The following is a 16,303-nucleotide window of genomic DNA, read 5'->3' on the forward strand; positions in this document are numbered from 1 at the left end:
AACTAGAAATCCCATGACAAGGATAGAATATGCAATAAATACCTTGTGTAACTCTACTGGCTTTTGAATCTCCTGAGTTACCAATCGTATTTCTTTTATCGAAAGAGACAGAAGGAAAATGTTTTCCGCAATGCAATGGCTGTAAGATGTAAACTGAAGCCTGTTGGTTGTAGCACTTACCTTTAATTCCAGCACTGGGGAGGCAGAGGCAGGCCATCTCTGTGGGTTTGAGGCCAGCCTGGTCTACAGACTAAGTTCCAGGACAGCCAAAGCTACACAAAGAAAACGTGCTTAAAACAAACAAACAAACAAACAAAAAAGCAAACAAATAAACAAAAAACCCCTCAGCAATCTGAGAACCACCAAAGAACAGACATTGCTAGTGCTAAGACACTCAATTGCTTTCTTTCCTTTGAGGAGCCCCATATACACCTGGGTACAAACATATTTTCCCCTATGCTCCCTTGGGAAGCCCATTCTATAACTCCCTTACTTGGCTGTGTCTTACTTTCTTCTGATCGAATTTTCTTTATGCTCTTGTGCTCTAACCTATATTAAATTATCTTTAATAAAATTTCCAACTCTGCCTCATTCTAACAGCCTGTTTTGAAATTCCTTGCAGTAGCAAAATCACAGATCCCAGTTTGGACTTTGTTGAGATCAGTCTTGGGGAACTCTTCAGGGGGCTGAGGGTGACAGTGTGGAACCTTCTCAAGAACAGGAGGAGAGGGGCTAGAGATGGCTCAGTGGTTAAGAGCACTGCCACCTCTTCCAGAGGACCGGAGTTCAATTCCCAGCAACCACATGGTGGCTCCAAACCATCTCTGATCTGAAACCTTCTACTGTTGTGTCTGAAGACAGCTACAGTGGACTCATATGCATATAATAATTTAAAATAATAATAATAATAATAATAATAATAATAAAAGAACAGAGGAGAGTGCTTTTTGTAGGGGCCCAGTCTTCATATCCTTGTAGCCTATATTCTACTTGGGTTTCAGGTATTTGGGTTTTCCTTGGAAGCAATTACATTTTAAGCATGTTGTCTTAAAATTACATTTTAAATTACACTAAAATTAAAATTACATTTTAAGTCTGCCGTCTTAACTCTTTTCAATCACTGGTCACTGCAGAAACTGCGGGTTGTGGGAAAAAGGGAGAAAGCTGGAAGCGAGGAGGCTGAATGTTAGCCTTGAAAATCCATAATGATGGTCTTAGAGAAGGCTGATGGTCTTGGAATTTGAGGGAAATGGGTCACTAGAATGTTCTCTCTCTCATTCTGAAATAGAGACTGTATCTCTTACTGATGAAGGGGTTGTAGAGTAAAATAAAGTGCCCACTGAGGGGCTAGGAAGACGGTTCAGTGGGTAAAGGTACTTGGTACATAAGTGTGAAGGCGTGAGTTCAAATTTCTAAGACCCATAAAAAAGCTGGACGTGTAGTGCCGGCATCTGTAATTCCAGTGCTGGTAGAATTTTCAGGCTAGCCTGGCGCACAGACACACACACACACACACACACACACACACACACACACTCTCTCTCTCTCTCTCTCTCTCTCTCTCTCTCTCTCTCTCTCTCTCTCTCTGTCTCTCTCTCTCTGTCTCTCTCTCTCTCTCTCTCTCTCTCAAATCGGTAAACTGGGAGAAGATCCAAAATGATGACAAGAGCTTTCCAGGTCACACACCCCTTCACTGAAATGGTCACTGGAGCCCAGGATGTACCTGTCTTTTCTTTTGGACTCATTTCTGCGGGCGCCGGGGCTATTTCTTACCTCTGTCATGCTAGCATTTCCAGTTCGGCGGGGATTAGGGAAAGGTGCCTCCCTTTGTTAGAGGCATTTTCGTTCAGGTGTTCGGTGACTCAGTTTCCCTGTCTTCTGACTTAGTGTAGGGACTGGTGATAAGCATATGTAAATGAATGACCAGAAGTAATTACAGGTTGAATCAGTGGGTATACTAGAAATAGAACCCAGGCGTCTTGACTCAGAAGCTCGAGGATCTTCCGACCGCCAGGCGCACGCTGCGTCCGACCGGCGGCCCGGACCTTTCCGGGGTACTTGTAGCAGGGAATAGCAGGTTCAGTTCCTCTGCTGCCCTTGTGTTCTTCCGCGCCTGGCGCGCAGCTTGACGAGCGTGGGCGGAGCGGCCCAACTCTGGGGCGGGGCCTCGTCGTGGGCGGGGCCTCCTCGAGTTCCGGAGTAGAGTGTCTGGCAGCCTTTGGTGGAATCGCGATGCAGCCGCCGCCCCGAAAAGTGAGATTTGCCCAGAAAAGGGGATTTTCTGGAGGTCTGGGGGAGCGGAGGGAGCCCGCGGGCACTCGACTCAGGGTGGGCCATAGGGAGTGGCAAGGAGGTCAAAGTCTAACACAGAAGAAACCGAGGAAAAATCCCATCCTCTCTCGGGCCCCGCCCCCTCACCGCTCCCTGTGAGGTGTTTTGTAGGTCCCCACGCCGCCGGATTGGGCTACCAGGCGGGAATCCTCACCTCTCTTTCTTAATCCTACAGGTGAAGCCAGCCCAGGAGGTGAAACTTCGCTTTTTGGAGCAGCTGAGTATCCTTCAGACCCGACAACAGAGGGAGGCGGATCTACTGGAAGACATCAGGTAGCCCTAGACCCCTCACCTCCACGTACTCCATCTTACAAGGAGTGAGCGTCACTCTTTCCTCCGTATACAGCTGTCAGGGTTGGGCGTTGTCTGGATGAGCTTTCTGGCCTACCCATTCATGACCCTCACCTTAGTTAGGCCATGCCTGTTCAGATAAGGGGGCTATATACATAAACAGAACCCCTTCCTCTAATTACTTGACCTTATGCCAGTCTCTCCACCTCCACAATCAAGCTTAGGGCATAACCCCCCTCCTTTTTCCACACCTAGACCTGTTGGAAGTGCCCAGCCAGGTATTAACAGTCCTCTCACCCTCAGGCCCACAGATGGTCCTCCAGGGGTGGGAGGATCCTGCTGGGGCTCTGAGCAATAAGATGAGGCTGACCTGTGTTGCAGCTTCCAGAGGTGATCTCAAGGACTCTTGCCTCTCAGACCCACTCCCTCTGGATGGTCACACTCTGGGCTGGTTCCTTCTTCCTCCTGCTCAAGCTGAGGAGAGACCTGAGTGTGGGAAAACAGTGACAAACAGTAACATCCCCCTCTACTTCCAATCTTCACAGATCCTACAGCAAGCAGAGGGCAGCCATTGAACGGGAGTATGGCCAGGTATGGGACTCCTCTCCGGACCTTCCCTCTTGTTCTAGCCTCTTTTACATTTTTACATGGGCAGCAGCCCCACCCCCCTTGTGTCCAGAACAAATACCTAACTGTGATGTTTTTATTTTTGAGTTAGAATAAAGTGATTTCCTTAAAAAAATTAAAAAAGAACATATCTAGAATCAGCCAGATTTATGTCAAATCCCTGCTCTATTACTTGCTTAGATGTGTGATCTTGGACAAGTTACTCAATATTTTTTGGCCTCAATTTTTTCTCTGTAAAATGGGAATGATGATGATGATGATGCCCAAACTCCACATAAGGTTCTAAGGACTAAATGATTAATAAACGTTAAGGCATTTAGGAAATGTATGTGTTATACATCCAAAGGACGGTATTATAGACCCTGGATCCAAATTCTCCCCCAGTCGGGGTGAGTCTTCATAAAAGATCTGCCCGTGTCATGGTTTTCTCATCAGGCACTCCAGAAGCTGGCCGGGCCATTCTTGAAGAGAGAAGGGCAGCGAAGTGGGGAGATAGACAGCAGGTGAGCTGCACAGAGTTGGAGGTGATGGGAATTCAGCCCCTGTGATCTGTGGGGACAAGGACCTAGTGAGCAGGGGAAGGCACGTGAGCTGAAGGTAGAGCTGACACAGCAGCCGTAGAGGAGCTGACCCAGCAAGGACACGGTGGGTGGGGGTGGAGGGCATGAGTGATCCTGTGGCTGAGTTAATGGGCTGATCGATTGCTGGGCTCCTAGATATGGGGGGGCTCTCTGTCTCTTGTGGGATTGGGACTGGGGTGGGGTCTTATGAAATGGTGGAGTGTTTCTCTTTTCAACATAAACCTTCTCTGGGGAGGGCTAGGACAGTGTTTGGTGCCTGGCGCTGCCTTCTGGATGCCACTGTGGCTGGAGGCCAAACCCGACTTCAGGCGTCTGACCGATATCGTGACCTAGCAGGGGGTACCGGGAGGAGTGCCAAGGAGCAGGTGCTTAGAAAGGTATGTCCTAGGAAATGGGGCAAAGGAACTAACAGCTCAGATTAGACGAGGTTTGGGTCAGGAGTCTCTGTATCTGCCTTTAGGGGACAGAGAGCCTCCAGCAAGCACAGGCTGAGGTGCTACAGTCCGTCCGGGAGCTGAGCCGAAGCCGGAAGCTCTATGGGCAGCGAGAGCGAGTGTGGGCCTTGGCACAGGAGAAGGCAGCCGATGTCCAGGCCAGGTGGGCTCCAAGATGTGCCGCGAGGACTATGGGGTGGGATCAGTGTATCAAGGCTGTATCTGACTCTTGACTATTTTTTTTTCCCTGCACAGGCTGAACCGAAATGACCATGGGATCTTCCACTCTCGGACCAGCCTCCAGAAACTGAGCACCAAGGTTTGGGGGGATAAAGGCATAAATAATAGGTAGTCTAGTGGTTTCGGGTCTAGTGGCATAGAAGTAAGAGATTAGGTTGAACCTAGCTTGCAAATTTCCAAGTGGTTCATTACCAGGTATGTAGTATGTACTCGGTAATATAGCTCCTTGGTTTCTCTGAGCACCATTTTCTTCATGTGAACAGTGGAAACAATACCATCTTGTTGTTGTTCCTTTTCCTATTTTTTTTTTTTTTTTTTTTGGAGCTGAGGTCCGAACCCAGAGCCTGAACTAAATCCCCAACCCCTTTGTTGTTCCTTTATATGTGCTTTTATATACCTCTGCATGCTAGGCAGTGTTCCACCCCTGGAACAGGAATTCCACCCTCACAGCCCAGGTGAGATGAGAATATGCAAAAAAATCAAATGATATAAATAAAAGTTCTGTGACAGTTGGCTCAAGTGAGAAGGGAGTCCTCACTGAGCAGGTGGCCCGAGTGTTAGGGAGAGAACAGCCAACCCAAGATCTTTGGGAAGAACGTCCTAAGGAAAGGGGATGTTCAATGCAGAAGCTGAGGAGAGAGTCACTTTGGTTCAAAGGTCTGAGAGAAAGGCCAGTGTGGCCACACCACTATAAGCAAGAGACCTGCACTTAAAAAGATCAGCTCGTGTAAGAGCTGGTGAACTATGGTAAGGCACAGTTTGCATTTGTATATATGTGCAGAAGCCACAAGAGGGTTTTTAAGCTGGCATTGTACATGGAAGTTTTAGTGTAGGGCCAGGCAATGATGTGAGATCCATTCTGGTTCTGGGGTAGAGGTTGGCCTTGGAAGGCCTCCAAGAGTTCAGGACTCCCTGTTGACTCTTCCTTCCATTCCTTAGCTGTCCGCCCAGTCAGCCCAGTATTCCCAGCAGCTGAGAGCAGCCCGCAACGAGTACCTGCTAAATTTGGTGGCCACCAATGCTCACCTTGCCCATTACTACCAAGAGGAATTGCCAGCACTGCTCAAGGCCAGTTCTAACCCAGACTACTCCTGCCTTTGGTGAATGCAGACACCATCCCTGGTTCCTCCTTCTACCCAGTGCTAGTGCTCAGAGTGAATAGAGGATGCATATGTGGGTTCTGGTTCTGCTTCTTGAGGCCTGTTTGCCTCCACACTCCTCATCAGAGTTAACCCCAGTTTGCCCACATCATAACACTAATGAGGTTCAAAGGAAATGGAGAGACATACACTCTGAAGTGGTTTAAGCATGACAGACGATGATTAGAAGCAGTAATATCTTATCCCCTGTTTCCTCCCTATCCCTCATGTCCGAGCCCCATCCATAAATGGATGACTCTCTGCACTAGAAGCCTGGAAGAAGGTTGGATGTAACCATTGCACTAAGGTCCCTTGGGGTCTGTTCTCTGCAGGTCCTGGTAAGTGAGCTGTCCGAGTACTTGAGGGACCCCCTGACTTTGTTGGGACACACCGAGCTGGAAGCCGCAGAGATGATCCTGGAGCATGCCCGCCATGGGGGGAAGGCAGCTTCTCAGGTGAGGGCTCCCCTCCAGATGCTTTATGTTGTTGTCTTCAAGCCCCCATCCCAGCCACCTCCCCAACCCCGGACACGCAGTTCTAACTTCTTTTCTTCCAAGAAGAACTGGGGACAGGGTTGGGTGGGCAGCAAGTGAGTGCACACACGTTTATCCCACCCTAGGTAAACTGGGAACAAGATGTGAAGCTGTTTCTTCAGGGGCCTGGAGTCTTTTCTCCAACTCCACCTCAGCAGTTCCAGCCAGCAGGGGCTGATCAGGTGAGAGCACCCTGCTTGTGGACACAGGCCAAGGCTAAGCGTAAGTCAGCTTTAGACCCCTTGTCTCATCGTTCCTGTCCCAGTATTGATTTGGTGACTGTGCAGCCTTAGACAGGGGTTTTAGAATGCCATTCACTCTCTCCCATCTGAACACAAACACACCTCAGATGGAAGCCTGTGTCTACATGAGCACATACAAAGACAAAGACAAAGGCATTTACTTCATCTTCTTTGTCCCTGACACTGGAGGTCAAGATGAAGAAGGAAGGGGCTGGGGAGTTGGCTTAGTGGTTAGGAACGCTTGTCCTTGCAAAGGACCTGGGCTTAATTCCCAACATTCACTTGAGGCTCACCACTACCTCGGGCACCGGTGTGCATGTGGTGCGCAGACGTACATGCAGGCAAAACATGTATAAACACAAAATAATAAAATAAGTCTGAAAAAGATTTTAAAAAAAGATGAAGGGTTGGGGATTTAGCTCAGTGGTAGAGCGCTTGCCTAGGGAAGCGCAAGGCCCTGGGTTCGGTCCCCAGCTGGAAAAAAAAAAAGAACCAAAAAAAAAAAAAAAAAGATGAGGAGGCCTTGGGTTCGGTCCCCAGCTCTGGGGAAAAAAGAAAAGAAAAGAAAAAGATGAGGAGGGAGAAGGGTTGGTGAGAAGGACAGACCTGGGTTTTTCCCTCGAGCATTCCTTGTCTCCTTCAGGTGCGTGCCCTGGAACGGGGAGCGGGAGGCATGGCTGAAGAGAGTGGCTTGGAGAGAGAGGTTCAGCGCTGGACAAGCAGGGCTGCCCGGGACTACAAGATCCAGCATCATGGGCATCGGGTGAGGTGGGAGTCCAGGTACTGGGGGTGGGTAAGAAAAGCTGAGAGATGTGGACCATTAATGCAGACTGGAAGGGAGGGAAAGGAATTTTAACACAATGGTATGATGCAGTAGTTACAAGCACAGCCTTTGGCACCAGACAGACTGGGGTTTGTATTCTCTCCTGTTCCTTGTGAGTTCTCTAACCCTGGGTAAGGAATGACTTCATCTCTCTGGACTTTGATTTCCTCATGGCTAAACTGGAGCCAATAATAATACCTACCTCATAGGGAAGAGAGATGACCCAACACCAGTGATGCAACTAGTGAAGAACCAGGCTCAGAGTGAGCTGTGGCCCACAATATCTCCACCCACCTTTGCCATCCTCACCAGGTCCTGCAGCGACTGGAGCTGAGGCGTCAGCAGGCTCCAGAGCGAGAAGCTCCAGGCGTAGAACAGCGGATACAGGAAGTGAGGGAGAACATCCGACGGGCACAGGTGAGCTACAGCCTATGCTAAGTAAGGACCATAGAAATCCTGCCTCCTTGGGCAACCCAACCCTCCTCACTGTGGTAGAGAAAAGAGGGAAGCAGCTAGCCGGGATAGACTACTCTCTTTTGCCTCATACCAGGTGAGCCAAGTGAAAGGGGCCGCCCGGCTGGCCCTGCTACAGGAGGCTGGCCTCGATGTGCAGCGGTGGCTGAAGCCAGCCATGACCCAAGCCCAGGATGAAGTGGAACAGGAGCGACGACTTAGTGAAGCTCGACTGTCCCAGAGGGACCTCTCTCCCACAGTGAGCTCCTCCTTCTCCCTAACCATGCACATCTGGGAAGCTAAAATTCCTTGTCAGAAGGCAGAGCCTCTAAAATGGGAATCACAGTACCTAAATAATAGTTTCTAGCATGGACAGTCCTCAATAAACTTATAAAATGGTGATTAAGAACCATGGTTCTGGGGTTGGGGATTTAGCTCAGTGGTAGAGCTTGCCTAGCAAGCGCAAGGCCCTGGGTTCGGTCCCCAGCTCTGAAAAAAAAAAAAAAAAAAAAAAAAAAAAAAGAACCATGGTTCTGGGCTGGAGAGATGGCTCAGTGGTTAAGAGCACTGACTGCTCTTCCAGAGGACCTGAGTTCAATTCCCAGCAACCACATGGTGGCTCACAACCATCTGTAATGGGATCCAATGTCTGGTGTGTCTGAAGACAGCTACAGTATACCCATATACATTCATTCATTAAATAAACAAACAAATAAATAAATTAATTAAAAAAAAAAAAAAAAGAACCATGGTTCTAGGAGCAGACTAGAAGTTAATTGAGTGCCAGCATGTGGCCTTGGAAAATGACTTAACCTTTGTGAGCCTCAGTTTCTTCAAAAGTAAAGTGAGGTTAATATAGTTATACAAAACAGTGCTGGGTTATGCAAAGCTTAAATGAAGTTATGTAGTATATAGTATATAATATGTATAATATATACTATATAGTATGTATAATATATATAACATATATAAAACACGCTTCGTGTTCAGCACCTGGTTGTAATTGCTGTTATTTGGTGTCATCTTGTCCCATGATGGTTTGGGTTATGGTACACCATCATTGGTTAAGGGGGCTGTCTTGAAGGAGGATTCCCAGTGTTCTTTAGAGTTAGGAAAGGGTATGGGAGATCCATGCAGTACTTGACATGGTATCTGTCCTCTATCCCGCTCCAGGCTGAGGATGCTGAGCTTTCTGACTTCGACGAATGTGAGGAGGCTGGGGAGCTCTTTGAGGAACCTGCCCCACCAGCCCTGGCCACCAGACCCCTGCCCTGCCCTGCCCATGTCGTGTTTGGCTATCAGGTATGAATGGGTGTGGAAACTTCAGATGGGCCACAGGGGTGGGGAGGGGACAAATCTTGAATCCTTCCTTGTGGGGCTCAGGCAGGACGTGAGGATGAGCTGACTATCACAGAGGGTGAGTGGCTGGAGGTCATAGAGGAAGGAGATGCTGATGAATGGGTTAAGGTGAGTATGGGACCCTGGCTTGGGGGCAGTGGGAAGACTCGCGTGTGGCAGTGCCAGACACTTGGGTAAAGAAGAGCCAAGGTTGTGGACTGCCGAGCAAGCCTGACACCCTGACACCTGTTCACACTGCTGCGTGAGCAGGCTCGGAACCAGCATGGTGAAGCAGGCTTTGTTCCTGAACGATATCTCAACTTCCCGGATCTCTCCCTTCCTGAGAGCAGCCACGGCAGCGACAATCCCTCAGGAGCAGAGCCCACAGGTGAGACAAGGCAGTGTGGATCCGGAGACCATGGGTACACAGGTTACTGGGTGGCTTGGGTGTCATGGCCCTAGGCACCGCAACCCACTGCCTGACCGCATCCTCTCTTCTGGGCTCCTGTAGCATTCTTGGCACGTGCTCTGTACAGCTACATAGGACAGAGTGAAGAGGAGTTAAGTTTTCCTGAAGGGGCACTCATCCGCCTGTTGCCCAGGGCTCAAGATGGAGTGGACGATGGCTTCTGGAGGGGAGAATTTGGGGGGCATGTTGGAGTCTTCCCATCTCTCCTGGTAGAGGAACTGCTTGGCCCCCCGGGGCCACCTGAACTCTCTGACCCTGAACAGGTGAAGCCTCATTTTCTCTCTGTTCCCAGTACTTCTGGGTTGACCTTTCACCTCAGCATGCTTCCTATTGATAGTAAAGCCGTTTCCTCCCCAGGTTTGCGTCCGATGGTGGCTTAGGCTTCTCTGTATGCTTTGACTGGGAAGAGAAAAGAGAAACTAAGGCACCCTTCATAGGAGTCTGGGAACTTTAGGGCCAGATAGGCCCTGGTGCAAATTGTTATAGTATGAGCTTGGGTAGTTACTTTTCTCTGAGCTGCCTTCTGCACAAGTAAAATAAAAACAGTAGCTGTTTTAGCAGGCTCTCTGTCATGACTAGAGATCATAGAGGCACATTCCTTAGCTCCTTGGCACACAAGAAGAGGACATTGGACCCCATTATATTGTGAGCTGCCATGTGGGTGCTGGGAATTGAATTCAGGACCTCTGGAAGAGCAGCCAGTGCTCTTAACCACTGAGCCATCTCAGTTGCCTTGTCATGACACCGCAGGGATTGTATAGGGGAGTCAGAACACCCCAGTTCTAGTCAGTACTCTGCCACTAAGTGATGTGATTCTGACGGATGACTCAAACTGAATCTCACTTCTACTGTAGCTCCCAGGGTGGTGGTGAAGGTTGAATAGATCTGTGTATGTGCAATGTTAGCAGAATACTTGACACATAATAACTATTCAGTACATATTGGCTGTTGAAATATGCACCAGTTATAACCCTCATTTGGCTGCTTTTGGTATTGAGAAGAAATGGGAGGGAAACTGAGAGTGGCGAGAAGAAATATTGTAAGCCCTCCCACAGACCAGACATGACTGTTTGCCTACCCTGCCTCCAGACGCTGCCATCCCCTTCTCCTCCCAGCTTCTCCCCTCCTGCACCCACCTGTGCCTTGGACGGATCCCCTGCACCTGCTCTGCCTTCCGGTGAGTAGACAAAGGCAGAACCTGGGGAGCATAGGAGTGCTCAGGAAGAGGCCTAGACTCTCCCTTCCCCTGCCCGTGTGCCCTCGTGTACTTGCAGTAAGGCCCATGGCACACTGATGGGGAGGAGAGCTTGCATTCAGAGCCAGGTCCATGCTCCTATGTCACCTTCTGTGTGACTTGAGGTGGGAGGCTTAACTTGTCTGGCCCTTGGTCTATGTTTTGTGTTGTTGTTCTTTAGTCTTTGGAGTTAGGGCTAACCTTGAACTAGCGCTCTTTCTGCCCCAGGCTCCCCAACATGGTGGCATTAGAAGTATGAGGCACCAGCCTAGCTTGGTTTACATTCTTTATAAAGTGAAGGGAAAGGCATTGCTTTATTTGTTATCAGGGCCTAGGGCGATGGCTCAGTGGTTAAGAGCACTTGCTGCTCTTGCAGAGGACCTGTGTTTGATTCCTGGCACCCACATGACAGCTCACAGTCATCAGTAACTCTAGTCCCACGGGATCTGACTCCCTCTCCTGACTATGGTGGGCACCAGGCATGCATGCAGTGCGTAGACATACATGCTGGTAAAACACTGGTAGGCGTGGTAGAGAAGGAAGAAAGTTATCCAAGATATCTGTTAAGAGTGTACAGCACTGTGCTGGCATACAGTAAACATGGCTGTTTTAGATCATTAGTGTTTTTGAAGTTTGCTACCTTTTCTCTCTGCATTCTTATAGCCTCCCAAAGTGTGTTTTCCTCTTAGTGTCCTTCAGTTCTGAAATACAGTACTCATCGTGGGACTGTTTCCTCTTATCTATTATGATGCTTATCTATTGGGTTATTTTCTTGTGGGTGCTGGGGATCAAACTAGGATCGTGTTCATGCTAGGCACACATATCTACCACTAACTTATGTCCACAGACCCAGTCCCTATTTCCCACCATCAAATACTCAGCTTTTCTAAGATATTCTAGTATGCCCACCTTCTCAGTCACCCTCCCTGAGTCCAGGGCCACCACCATCTCTTCTAGCATTCCTTTTGCACTTGAATAATTTAGTACTTGGGCATTCCCTCTCTGTCTCCCTGTCTCTCTGTCTCTGTGTGTCTGTGTGTGATATTACGGGATTCTCAATAGGCATTTTGAGGGAGAGCTTTGCACTCCACCCCGTTTCTTGGGTACTTTGTACAAGGCAATTGTGCATTAAGTATTTGTTGAGAATGGATGGACTAATGGATTTTATAGCTCAGGCTGGTGATTTTTTTTTTCTTTTGGCTAAGTCAACAAGTATTTATAAAGTATCACTACCCTAAGTGCTGGAGATGCAGTATGGAGCCCAATGAAGCTTGAGAATTGACTTTTGGTTTCTATTTCTAGACAAAGTCATAGACTGCCCTGGACCCCTAGACATGATGGTGCCTCGACTCAGGCCGGTAAGGTGCCCTGACTTGGGTCATTCCTATGGCCTTATTTTGTTTGCTGGGCTGAAGTAATGGACGGGGCTATTCCTAAGACAGATTCCGGAGCACTAATTATGCATGTCCCCTGCAGATGCGTCCACCACCTCCCCCACCAGCCAAAGCCCCAGATCCTGGTCATCCCGATCCTCTCACTTGAAGGCCAGGAGTCACTGCCCTTCGGTGATGCTGCTGCCCCTGTCTCCATGCTGACAGAAGCCACCCCCTCAATGGTCTGGAGCGACATAAGCAAAAGCTGCAGTCTTCCCCGATGTCCATTCTCACCTCCGGGGGTAGAAATTTACCCTGTTCCCATTTCTGGGATTTGAACCCATACCCTCCCCATATTGTTCTCCTGTCATTTCTGGAAGTACCCCCTTTGACTTTGTGCTATCACCCCATATCTAAGGTGGTAAAACACCACAAAATCTTCGGGGCTGGAACCCATCTCCCAAAGCCTTGCATGGCTCTGGCTCATCTCTGTCTTCACCCGGCCTCTGTGGTCAACCCCACCCTGAATGTCAGGGTCAGTAGGCCTGGGGCCAGGAGAGGAGCAGACTTTGGAAGTCAGAAGGAGCTGAGCCAGGATGCAAAGCAACTGTAATGGTCTGAGCGGATTTATTGACAGTGAATAAAGGGTATGAAGTCCAAGACAGGGCTTGGGCCTCTTGTGCCAAGACGGCAGGGAGCCTAGGTGCTATTGCTTTAGGGGCCCACCGAGGGTAGGGCCTGGTCCCAGCTGCCACGCTCTAGCATGTGGAGCGAGGTTTTGGGGAAGGCAGGCCAGGCAACCTGTTGGCAGGTGGGGAAAGGGAAAAGATGAGGGGCCAGGCAGTGCGAGGGGCTCCTCCTGAGGTCCCTCAGCCAGGACCATCTCCAGATGGAAGTAGAGCTGGTCCCTCGAATGAGGGGCAGAGCTGGCCAGCGGAGGGGAGAGCCTTCCTGGCTGGCTGTCCCCTGGCAATGCCTGCTGGTAATCCATCAGCACAGTGAAGACTGAGGCTTGGAAGAAAGAAAGGAAAAGAGTGTTGCTTCCTAGTCAAGTTCTGTGCTCCAGCCACTTGTTTAACTCCTGGAGGACATCTGTGCCCACTCCCCACATACTAAAGTTATAGTTTACCCCCAGGGTTCAGGGAGTTGGTGGACTCGAGTAGTTTAGACACAGGGTGGGAGGGTGAGATTACCTGATCTCGAGCTCAGGGAGACTCGCCTCACATACCCCCTGCTTCTGGTGGTAGAGAGTCCTGAGAGAAGGGGAGGTATTCAGTGGGAACAGGAGGTGGATCATATCCGTGTTGCCCAGAGTGGGAACCGTAAGATGTGTCCACCACTGCCCAGCGCAGCCCTGACCATGTCTTCATACCTGCTGACCTGAGGTGTCCAGTTTGGTTGGCTGTCCATTTGCTTCTTGACTAGGCAGCCCTGGGCTTGGGCCTGTCCCTCTAGTGCCCACGTTCAGTTCTGCAGAGGTACCAGGGGTCCCCTCAAGTGTACAAGGGACTAGGCTGGCATCCTTGAGTCTCCCATTCTGCACTGGGTGGGTGGCTGCGGCCTGGGAGGGTGGTGGCTCAGGGAGCAGCCTCTCAATGGCAGCTGTCCCTGTCCTAGGCTGCCCTCCAGCCACCTGACTAACCCCTGGTTCCTGCCCTCCACCAGAGCCCCAGCTTCTGTCTGTAGGGGAACCATCACGGTGTTCATGAAGACCATAGCGCTTCTCAATGTGTGTCACTCGGAATCTGGGTGGGAAGAGAACATTGCAACTCAGGCCTGCAGCTCAGAGGCTCCCTAAACCTCCCTCCCTGGGTTTGATGGCAGTTTCTGTGACCTGGGGTAGGGAAGCCTTCTGAGACTGTGGGACACTGTGCAGCCTGACCCATGCTGTAGTCGCCCAGTTGTTCAAAGAAAGAGCTGGGCCCCACCTTGGGGGACAGGATTATCGGGGCCCCACTTTAACCTTTTCTCTTGGACCACTATATCCCCACCTGCCCACTGAGAATACAGTGGTCTCTCCAGGTCTTGGGCGGCCTTTTCCTTCCTTAGAGCGACCCTGGCGGACAAGTGGGGGCCTCTTGCTGCGGCTGCAGTGGATGCAAGGAGCTGCAGAGCCAAGGTGTACTGTGTGATGATGAGAAGGGGCTCCATCCTGCAGGCTGGAGGTGGCATCCACACTGGTCCACAGGAGGGAAGGGAGCAGAAACAATATTTTCAGTTTCCTTCCTGGTTCCTCCTGTTCTTTCAATGTGCTCTTTAAACCTCCACAAACCCCACCTTCCCCAGGTTCCAACATCCCTTTGTCTTTAATAAATTCACTGTTAAGCCCCGAATAGTCATGTGTTCTTCCTGTTTACTAAAGAGACCAATGCTTAACCAAAGGAAGTGACATCAGAGGTGTATGCTAGGCTGGATGGTGTCTAGATGGGAGACACTGAAGGATAAAAGATTCCTACAGAACTTCTGTAGGTCAGTTAGCCTTGTTCACCTTACCCCCCTACCACTACCAAACTTCCCATGGTACTTGGAAAGACTGTATTAGAGGAGACAGCACTCCAAGGTAAGCTAAGTCATGCTGGCCCTTGTCTCCAGCTCACCTGGAGAGCTGTACCGTCCCTTCTCCTTCACTGTCCCCTAGCATCTCCTTCAAGGCCTCAGCATTGGCTGATGGAGAGGGAGAAGAGGGAGTCAATGGAGGTAGAGGTCAGGGCAAGAGAAAGTCAGTTTAGGAAGGAGTAAGCTGTTTGCCTATACCTACCTTCATTTTGGATGATGCAGCGAACAATCCGCTCTACTGTGTCCTCATTCACGTCATCGTCTTCAGCTGAAGGATGAAAGAAGTTGGCAAGGAAGCGGGAAATGAGTCAGCTTTGGGGGATCATGACCTGACGGCCTCGTGGACGATAGCTCAAGACATATCCCTTTACATAGCTATGTGCCTTAATGCATCAGGCCAGAAAAAGTAGGAGAAGAAATGGGTTCTTGGTGCTACCATGAGTGGACCCCTTTCTCTAGCCTCTGTTTCAGGGTGGAGCCACTCTACATGCAGACTCAAAAATGCATCATAAGCTATCTTTTGGACTTCATCAGGATTTGGGCTGGGTCTGTCGGCCAGGGAGGCAGAAAAAAGTTTGGGAAGAAGGGTAAGGGAGACTTAATCAGGGCTCTAGGCTCCTCACTCACGGGGCTGGAGCTGGGCATCATCAGGCTCTGAGCCCCTAGATGTGCGACAGCGGTAGCCTTTCTTCTTGAGCACGTGGCAGATCATGAAGCCTACAAGGCCCATGAGGAAGAAGACCAGCACAAGCAGGAAGAGCATGTACAGCCCATGTTGGGGCGGCTCCAGGCCAGGCTGTGGTTCCGACATGAGGCCCTGGGGGGCGAGCGCGGGCCAGGGCGCCTCCTGGGTTTAGTGGGCTGCAGCTGGGGACCGGGCAGAGTAGGAAGGCATCTTAGGATTCGAAATAGGAGGCCCGCCCCACCCCCTACCCAACCAAGGAGCTGTCCGGACTAAGGGTGCTGGTCGGCCAAGATCTCCTAATGTTGGAGGCCAGATGGCAGCTATGCAGGCCCTCTGCCACGACCGGTCCCACTTCTCTGATATCTAGACCGCTATCTTTTACAGCTCATTCCACGCCTCCGTCCCTCCCAAGGACACTGCAGCACGAGATGGGGCGAAATTCTTAGGCAGCGAGCCCAGACATCTCAATTGAGTCAGTGTCTACACCTCCTCTACACCGGCCTGAGCCAGGCATCATGCACCCCCCCCCACTTGCATTCCGGGATCCCTTCTTTTTCGGTTCCTCCCACCCCGACCACCTGGCCCACCCGGTACCGGTGGTTTGGTTCTGTCTCCGGCTCCGGCTCCGGCTCGGGTCCCGGCTCCAGGGGCGTCCTCGTCCGGCTCAGGGCCCCCGACGCCCTCCCGGAGCTCATCCCTTGCTTCTTCCCCCTCCCCCCTTTGCCGCCTCACCGGCTCCGGGCTGGTGGCTGCGGATACCGGTGCCGCGGCAGACGGGGGGAGGGAATGATGTGGGCCAGTTGGGAACCGCGACAGGCTCCGGACCACTCCGGCCAGGGAAATGGAGGGGATGGGGCGGGGATGGGGGGCACCTCCGAAACCGTCCTGGGTTCCCAAATGCCTACTCGCGTTGCGGGCCTGGGACCAAGGGGCGGAGCGCAGGTGTGCGGGGCG

The 16,303-nt window shown here is 50.7% G+C and overlaps 2 protein-coding genes across 2 annotated transcripts; one reads left to right on the plus strand and one right to left on the minus strand.

The window, feature by feature from the left end:
- The first annotated feature begins 2,145 nt into the window (after nucleotides 1–2,145).
- Fchsd1 (FCH and double SH3 domains 1) lies at nucleotides 2,146–12,768 on the plus strand. The gene is made up of 20 exons (XM_032885705.1): nucleotides 2,146–2,253; nucleotides 2,507–2,604; nucleotides 3,168–3,213; nucleotides 3,685–3,752; nucleotides 4,066–4,207; nucleotides 4,291–4,427; nucleotides 4,520–4,583; nucleotides 5,444–5,572; nucleotides 5,976–6,098; nucleotides 6,263–6,358; nucleotides 7,062–7,181; nucleotides 7,554–7,658; nucleotides 7,792–7,953; nucleotides 8,868–8,996; nucleotides 9,078–9,161; nucleotides 9,303–9,420; nucleotides 9,544–9,764; nucleotides 10,591–10,678; nucleotides 12,038–12,093; nucleotides 12,212–12,768. Exons 1-20 carry the CDS (start codon nucleotides 2,233–2,235, stop codon nucleotides 12,275–12,277), a joined length of 2,073 nt encoding a protein of 690 aa, XP_032741596.1. The 5' UTR covers nucleotides 2,146–2,232; the 3' UTR covers nucleotides 12,278–12,768.
- Rell2 (RELT like 2) lies at nucleotides 12,714–16,293 on the minus strand. The gene is made up of 8 exons (XM_032885703.1): nucleotides 15,937–16,293; nucleotides 15,292–15,531; nucleotides 14,867–14,932; nucleotides 14,706–14,772; nucleotides 14,100–14,285; nucleotides 13,481–13,853; nucleotides 13,302–13,361; nucleotides 12,714–13,119 (listed from the first exon to the last, which is right to left on the minus strand). The coding sequence occupies exons 2-7, from the start codon at nucleotides 15,473–15,475 to the stop codon at nucleotides 13,329–13,331; spliced, it is 909 nt and encodes a 302-aa protein (XP_032741594.1). The 5' UTR covers nucleotides 15,476–15,531; nucleotides 15,937–16,293; the 3' UTR covers nucleotides 12,714–13,119; nucleotides 13,302–13,328.
- Nucleotides 16,294–16,303: the final 10 nt, after the last annotated feature.

Source organism: Rattus rattus, chromosome 15 (assembly GCF_011064425.1).
Source record: "Rattus rattus isolate New Zealand chromosome 15, Rrattus_CSIRO_v1, whole genome shotgun sequence".
Classification (NCBI taxonomy): domain Eukaryota; kingdom Metazoa; phylum Chordata; class Mammalia; order Rodentia; family Muridae; genus Rattus; species Rattus rattus.

Excerpts from the sequence above, each read along its gene's own strand:
- Fchsd1 (XM_032885705.1), top strand. The coding sequence starts at position 2,233 with ATGCAGCCGCCGCCCCGAAAA. Across the intron at positions 4,208-4,290 it reads AGGAGCAGGTGCTTAGAAAG|GGGACAGAGAGCCTCCAGCA; the intron begins GTATGTCCTAGG and ends ATCTGCCTTTAG. Across the intron at positions 7,182-7,553 it reads TCCAGCATCATGGGCATCGG|GTCCTGCAGCGACTGGAGCT; the intron begins GTGAGGTGGGAG and ends CATCCTCACCAG.
- Rell2 (XM_032885703.1), bottom strand. The coding sequence starts at position 15,475 with ATGTCGGAACCACAGCCTGGCCTGGAGCCGCCCCAACATGGGCTGTAC. Across the intron at positions 14,286-14,705 it reads GGGACGGTACAGCTCTCCAG|TGTGGATGCCACCTCCAGCC; the intron begins GTGAGCTGGAGA and ends CCTGTGGACCAG. Across the intron at positions 13,362-13,480 it reads TGGACACCTCAGGTCAGCAG|GACTCTCTACCACCAGAAGC; the intron begins GTATGAAGACAT and ends CCCTTCTCTCAG.